We start from the raw sequence: 7,585 nt of genomic DNA on the forward strand, positions 1-7,585 counted from the left end.
TCTTTTTACTTTCTTCAGATTTTCGATAATATTCTATCTTAATTCGTTGAAACTAGACTTATGGACCCAATTCCATATCGTACAAACAAGCTTTCTACTAGACATTTTGCACAATCTAACTGGGATTGTATTTGAATTACATTTAAATCTTTTCTGTATTATCTCTACGAGAATGGAGTTCGATTTCAATTTGTTTAGTTTTTGCAATTTATAAGTCACATTCACTAGCCTCCCATCTTAATTCAGGCTACAAAACGAGTTGCAATATTTATGTCCCTCCTATGGGTTCTTAGGGGTCACGGAGTTTGAGAAGTCCCAATCTCAGGAACCTGGGAGAGGGCAGAAGTTCTCAAACGAATTCTTCGAATTTTAGAATGTCAGATTTAGTGTAATGTACATTCTTGTAACTTTCACGAAACCAGTTTTTTGCGTAAGTTTCAATGTACCACTCTTAGAACCTGTAACGTAAAACTATCTGAATTTTGTAGCCGGTGAGCCATAAGGTCTTGACTATTATAAATGCTAATAAAAAGTACCCTTACACAATAGAGTTCAACAGTTTAATGTTTTTCGCACGTACTCGTCACATTTATCTGCACGTGGAGCCTGTTTTATACATTTTTAAATTTATGGTTAGCGATTATCTGTCCGGAAATCGTGACAATAGTATCAGTAAAGATGATGTGTATAAAAGGTTCTGGTTCCTCTCCTAAGTTATTCTACTCTCATTTATTGGAAGACGATGGCATCATTGAGAATTATTGCAGTGTTCCTAGCATTACTGGGGAGTTTTGTAAGTTTTGTCAGCTCTAACGCTGTTGATCAGACGACTACTACTACTACTACTACTAGTGCTACTACTACTACTACTACTACTACAGATGCAACTTGCGCTGCTTACGGTGAAAAGGTTAGTAATTCATGCATTATTAAATACTAACTAATTTAAAATCTCTAAAATTAAGCAATTAATAACTTTTTATATTTAATTAAAATAAAACTTAGTTGTAATTTTTATATATTCGAAAAAACCATTTATTATTTAATTTAATTTATTTATATCACCACCGATAAGCTGAAAATTCTATATTTGTCTAAAGGAAATTTAAAACTTATGTTGTATTTACCTGTTCTGCTCAAAGTTTCAAGCCAGAATGGAGAAGGAAAATTTACGTTTGTGCTGTGTATGTATTAAGATGTTGCACGAGCTCGTCGCAATATTTATTTTGTAAAGGTAGACTCTAAGTTATGTTTTTTATGTATTGCTAAACCATCGCAACTGGTTAAAGATGGTTTAGTATTTTCAAATGAGTAATTTATGATTAAATTGTAAATATTTATCGAAAATAAATCATTATCTCATTATCTCATATTTGTACGTCTGCGCGTGGTTAATTTAATATGCCAGGGCATTTTATACAAATTAAAACATAACTTCTTTTTCTTTGAGATTATACAATACGTACGTCCGTACTTTTAACTGGCCAAATAATGTAGAAGAATGTTGCGCAGTTCCTTTATTTATCAAACTAATGAAAGGTTTATTATTACGGCATCTGTAGTATTTCAGATGCTAATACCAAAGAATATTGCTTATTAGTTTTATGTTTTTATATTACCATATTTTTACCAACTTCTATTATCACCTTAGGTACATTTTTAGAAATTTTTATCCCAATATATATAAACATGAAAAAACTCGTAGTAGTTTTACTAATCTATTAGCAAATAAATTGTCCTGCAAGAAGCATCTAAATCAAATGGCATTTATCGCCATCTGAGACCATACTGTTATAGTGGAATGAAACGCACTGTGTATAACTTTTCAGGCGTTATGTGCCTCGAGTTTATACGGTCATATAGAATTCATCAATTAACTAAGCACGTAAGCCAGTGATAATATAAAGCTAAGACGCTCTTCTTTAATATGAACTTTCATTCATTTTTCCCTATTCATAAAACATACTCAAATTTTGAAATAACACCAGCCTGACGTCACATTTTAAATATGGGGAGCGTCTGGCAGAGACCCCCTCAATCGTAGATGAACAATAGCAGTGTGAAGGAAGGGAAGGTTATTGAAGGGGTTCCCGATATTTTGTCAAATTGCTTGATTATTGGTGACTCCATTCTTAGGTATTCGAGTAGGCGGTGTGCTGAAAACGGTGCTACTATTGATTGCAAGCTGGGGCAAAAATTATTCACATAAAACAGAAACTTCTTGAGTATGTTGGGAAATAATCCACAGGTAATATATTTCCATGTTGGAACAATTAATTTGGTACAAGGTTTCTGTGGTGGTAAAGGTTATAACGGTGGTTGGGGAAGCGGGAAATGCTAGATGGCATGGCAGACCTGCTTTCCACAGCAAGACGAACCTTTCCAGGGTCGAAGATAATTGCTAATATAGCAGTTTGTATCGGGCTGACATCAGTAAACGCAGCACTGATAGATTTAAATGACCAACTTCAGTTAATGTGCTGGAAACTTTGGTGTACACTTGGTTAAGACTTGGCACTCCATTTCTAGACGTCACTTAGCAAGAGATGGTCGCCATCTCAGCAGATATGGGAATCGTTGCCTGGGCTCTCTTATGCTTCGTTCGTTGATGAGGGTTCACGGCGGGAATTCTGAATTACCTGCCATGAATCGACCACTTAAGGAACTCTCTCTTGAAAACTCCCAGAGTGTGTTTCCCCACCTTCCTCCTCAATCAGTTACTGACTCGGCTAGTTTTTTAGAACTATCCCCCAATCCTCCAACACTGACATAGGGTGTACTGCCCTGAAAGTACTTCGCCAAAATGTCCAAGGACTTGAAGGTAAGCTTGACATTTTTCACAATGTCATTGATACGGAGGCCCCTGATGTGATTTGCATATCTGAGCATCATTTAAAACAGTCCGAATTTGATGTTTTTAAATTGCTTGGGTATGATGGAGTTTTTGTCGGTGAAAACCTAAGTAAGGAGGAGTTTTGTATTTTTGCAAGAGACAATTTTTTAAACATTGAAAAGGTTGATGTTTTGGGGTATTGTTTGGAGGGCAAGTGTGAATTGGCGGCTGTAAAAGTTAGCTTTTGTAATAGAGCTTTTTTTCATTGTTGTTGCTTATAAACCGACTCCATTTTCGGCCTCTCTTGAGGAACACAGGGTTTTCTATGGTCATTTGTCATCATTCCTTGATAAAGTGATGTCAGTGCATTATGGCACACTTGTGATGGGTGACTTTCAATGTAGGACCTATCTGATTCAGGCCTAAAGGTTGACGAGCTGATGCATACCATGGAATGTCACGGATTGAGGAATATAGCCTGGTCATTTGCGAGAGAGTTCAACAACTCTAGATCTCTTATTGATCATGTATACACTGATCTTCCCAACAGATTATGTTTACTGCTTCTGTTCTTGGGACTGCTTTGGCAGATCATCATGCTCAGACAACTGTGATTAAGCTGCCTTCTCAAGGGGATGCTTCTCCAAAATTTCGTTCTTGCCGGTGAATGAGAACACCTTGCTATTCAAACATTCTCTTAGCTCATGAGGAATGGGATGAGGTCTATAGCGCAGATTCACTTGAGACCAAAATGGAGAAATTCATGTCTATAATTTCGTTTCATATAGACCAGGCTTTCCCAGAGAAGGAAGTAACGTGCAAGAGGAGGTTTTATAGTAAAATCTCTTTAAGCAAAGAGCAGGCTGATCTTAGGGACTTAATCAGATGGTGGTACTTCCATTACCAAAGATCTAGAGAGATCCTCCCACACTAAGACAACACTTCCTAAGATTAAAAGCTCAATACCGGATATAGCATAAAATCTTCAACGTCTCTCAAGGTGTCCAAACAAATTAAAAAATTCTTCAAATAAGTTAAAGACTATGTGGAACATCATAAATGAAAATAGGGTCACTTCAAAGTCTCATCATGACTTTAAGTTTGATGTGAAAAGTAGCAAAAGGAGAACTGCGTTACTCATCCGAAAGAGGTTTCCAACATTTTTCAATGATTACTTCATAAATGTAGGTATAATTACAGAGTTGCGCTCTAAAACAAGAATGCAGGTGTTCTCTTCAAATAAATGCTTCATTTCAGAGTCTTTCTTTTTAAACCCGATAAGCTCAACAGAAGTCATTAGTTTTTTGATACATTCAATACGTCCCAAAACGGCATCTGGAATTGGACAATGTGTCGTCTAAGCTCCTGAAATCCTGCTCAAATTTTCTAGCAAATCCTCTTGCAAAATATTAATAATAGTTCATTTGAAACTGGAATATTCCCGATTTTCTTAAGCTTTCAGTCGTTAGCCCTCTTTTTAAGAAAGGAAAAAAGGAAATGCTTGACAATTATCGACCTATTGCGATAAAATCTACATTCTCCAAGGTCTTTGAGAAAGCAGTTTTAAATAGATTGACTTCTTTTACTGATAGACAAGATACTTTATTTTCTGGCAATTTGGCTTTTTAAAGGGAAAGTGTACAGTTTGATGCCATGTTTACTCTCTTAAAACATCATTGTAAAAGAGCTGGATCAAAAAAATCTGTTGCGGTGTGCCTTCTTTGACCTCCGAAAGGCCTTTGACATGGTAAATCATGGTTTGCTTCTTGAAAAAACTTGAGAAAATTGGTATTCGGGGCACTGCTCTAAACTGGTTCTCCTCCTTTCTTACTGGACGTAGGCAAATAGTAAAGATTCCTTCTATACATCAAGATTGTATGACATATTCTTACTCAGATGAGAAGTTTGTAATTTCTTTTCTGGAGTCCCTCAGGGCTCCATCCTGGGCCCGTTACTGTTTCATTTTGTACACAAATGTAAAAAACAAGTGTTCATAAGGGTAATCTGTGTCCTTTTCGCAGATGACACCTCACTAGCCATATCACATCGGGCACGACAAGATTTGGAAAATTGACTCTTATTTGAATCAAATAACATTGTGCAATGGTTTCAAGAAAATCTTTTGTGTGGTCAATTCTAATAAGACTAAAACTGCATGATTTTTATATTGGCTATAAAAGACACAATTCCCTTTAAAACTTTACATAGGTGAATGTATCGTTACTGCGGAGGACAACGTAACATTTTTGAGACTTCACCTTGATGCAAAAATTTAAAATTTCACTCTCACATAGAACATGTCGCTAAACGTTTGTCGTCAGGAGTTTTTGTATTAAGACGTCTGTCCACCTTCTCCATTACTGAAATCCTTCTTTCAGCATATTATGCTCTCATCTATCCTTTCCTTTCATATGCATTGTGATTTGGGGATCTGAAAGCTCATATACGAGGACTCTTTTCATTCTGCAAAAAAGAGCTGTGAGGATTATTGCAGGAATTGCAGAACAGAATCATGTGCTGCTTACTTTGGATCTTTTAATTTGCTCACCTTTCCATCTATTTACATTTTGGAATCACTTATTTTCATGAAAAAGAACCAGCACATTTTCCCTCAATTTTTACCATCTTCGAATAGTACAACAGGAACAAGCACAGTTATAATATACCACTACACAAATCAAAGTTTTTCAAAAACCACGCTATTTATAATTGTATTAAAATCTTCAATAGCCTATTCCGATCGCTCTGAAACAAGAATGTAATGCAATTACTTTTCAAAAGAAATGTAAAACATTTTCTCCTTAAAAAATACGTGTTATAATATTAAGGATTATTTAGATAAGAAATATGTTTAGCTTTTAGAAAATGTTTGTAATGACGACTGTTGATGCAATTTTATATTGTTTGATAACAATAAAGATATTTGAATTTTGAATTATTTTAATTTTAACTGAAATAGATGATTTATCCTATGGTAAATCATACAAATAATTCCATATATTATATTAAATCTTATTTTTTTGTTTTTTTTATATATCTATGACATTTTCTATTTTATTGTAATCTTTTTTTACTTTTCCACGCAAAAGTTATGTATTTTTAGCTCTGAAATTTTTTTGTAATTTCAACAATTTTATCTGCTTTTTTTGATAGGCTAAATGATTTATACAATGAATATTTAAATCCATAAAAATGCATGTCCCTTTCTGTGCTTGTCATTCGTTTTCTTACATCAAGTTGAGGTCTTGTTTTTATCTTACAATCTTAGATTTGTAAAGTTATAATTTATATATTGTGTTATAATTAACCCAATAACATTTTATCTAACACGCTTTTGTGTGCCTGTGTTAATTAACAATCGTTTTGTCTGCTTATGTTTTAAAATATTTTCAAGTGTATTTTTAAATGATACTTTTTTATAGTAAATTTTTTTAATTATACACTTTCTCTTAAACTTACTACTTATCTATGAAAATAATCAAATAAACAAATAAAACAACTAAGGCATTTGTAATTTTAACTAAAATATTCAGTAATTATTGTAAAGGAGTGTAAATACTTCAAAAAGAATTTCAAACAAAAACATGGGTGCATGGTTGGTGAGTATTCATGCATTAAGTATGCATGTCTTAATCCCACGTTTTTGTTTCTTTTTCACTTTTTCCAGTAATATATGTTTTAAATAAAACCACTATTACAACTTGAACTATAACTTCTGTTTGATATAGGGCAAATTAATTTAGTTGTTTGGACCATTTTTACTTATGTGTTTTAGTATTTAACCATTATTTTCTATTAGAAAATATGTTTTAATATTTTTCTTCTGCAGCCATTAGAGAGATAGGATACTACCTTGACAGGTTAACATCTTAATTAAGAAAGAGTCTATTTCAAACTTTATAATCGTTGATATAATATTTGTCTGTATGTTGTTGCAGTGTTTGCCCGGGGGCTTATCATGCTGCAACCCATGTGTCTGTTGTCGATGTTAAACACTTAGTAGATCTGGAACTCAAAATCGCCCTGAGTATGTGCCTTACTACAGAGCAAGTAACAAAAGTAATGGAGGGTGATGAAAAATGCTTAAAGGAAATCATCTCTTTAGTGAAAAATCTATTGAAGAGTGTGGGTATTGTATTGGATAATGTACTGAATGTAGTGGATAATGTATTGGGTGTTGTAGCGGGTAAAAATGGGATATTAGGGATATTGGGGAAATAAATAAATACATAGTTGAGAGCATCATAATCATAAAAATTTTTTACTTTTATATACCACATTTTCTTCTTTTTCCTATCCGTACTCGTCTGGAACTAATAGTGTTTAACAAATATGTGATTTGAATAGCAGTTAAATAAAATAAGCTCTTCTAATAGCGTTGGCAGCACTATTGTGACGAATTGTGTTATTTTTTAACAAATTCTCCATCTATTGTATTACCTTCATTTATTATATAATTTATGTCAGCATAAAGTTGTGTTATCCCTCAAGATGATAAAGAATTCCATATAACTGCAGTAGTTGCTGTTGAGGTGAAAGTAATCTATAATATCGTTTAAGTCTAAACTTGCCGGGAATACAACTGAGGTAGGCCACTAAGATGCAGCACCAAAGTGTAAGAAATTACCAATCTTGTTTATTCCTACAAATTCCAGACTAATAAAAGCAATTACTAAATATTTTGTGATAAACTCTTATAAACGTTTGCAATTTTGTAATTAAAATTGAGTTTAAGGTTCAATTACAATCACA

The 7,585-nt window shown here is 33.7% G+C and overlaps 1 protein-coding gene across 2 annotated transcripts; it reads left to right on the plus strand.

The window, feature by feature from the left end:
- Positions 1-678: 678 nt before the first annotated feature.
- LOC124356296 (putative uncharacterized protein DDB_G0275629) lies at positions 679-6,854 on the plus strand. Of its 2 annotated transcripts, XM_046807484.1 has the most exons (3): positions 679-829; positions 869-910; positions 6,772-6,851. In XM_046807484.1, the coding sequence occupies exons 1-3, from the start codon at positions 743-745 to the stop codon at positions 6,823-6,825; spliced, it is 183 nt and encodes a 60-aa protein (XP_046663440.1). In that variant the 5' UTR covers positions 679-742; the 3' UTR covers positions 6,826-6,851. The 2 variants fall into 2 exon arrangements, with proteins under 2 accessions (XP_046663440.1, XP_046663439.1); XM_046807483.1 differs by having other exon boundaries at positions 706-910; positions 6,772-6,854.
- The last annotated feature ends 731 nt before the right edge of the window (positions 6,855-7,585 follow it).

Source organism: Homalodisca vitripennis, chromosome 2, assembly GCF_021130785.1.
Source record: "Homalodisca vitripennis isolate AUS2020 chromosome 2, UT_GWSS_2.1, whole genome shotgun sequence".
In the NCBI taxonomy this organism is placed as follows: domain Eukaryota; kingdom Metazoa; phylum Arthropoda; class Insecta; order Hemiptera; family Cicadellidae; genus Homalodisca; species Homalodisca vitripennis.

What these genes read in the sequence shown, in the direction of transcription:
- LOC124356296 (XM_046807483.1), top strand. Translation starts at nt 743, where the DNA reads ATGGCATCATTGAGAATTATTGCAGTGTTCCTAGCATTACTGGGGAGT. An exon ending in GCGCTGCTTACGGTGAAAAG is followed by an intron (nt 911 to 6,771) that starts GTTAGTAATTCA and finishes ATGTTGTTGCAG; the next exon opens with TGTTTGCCCGGGGGCTTATC.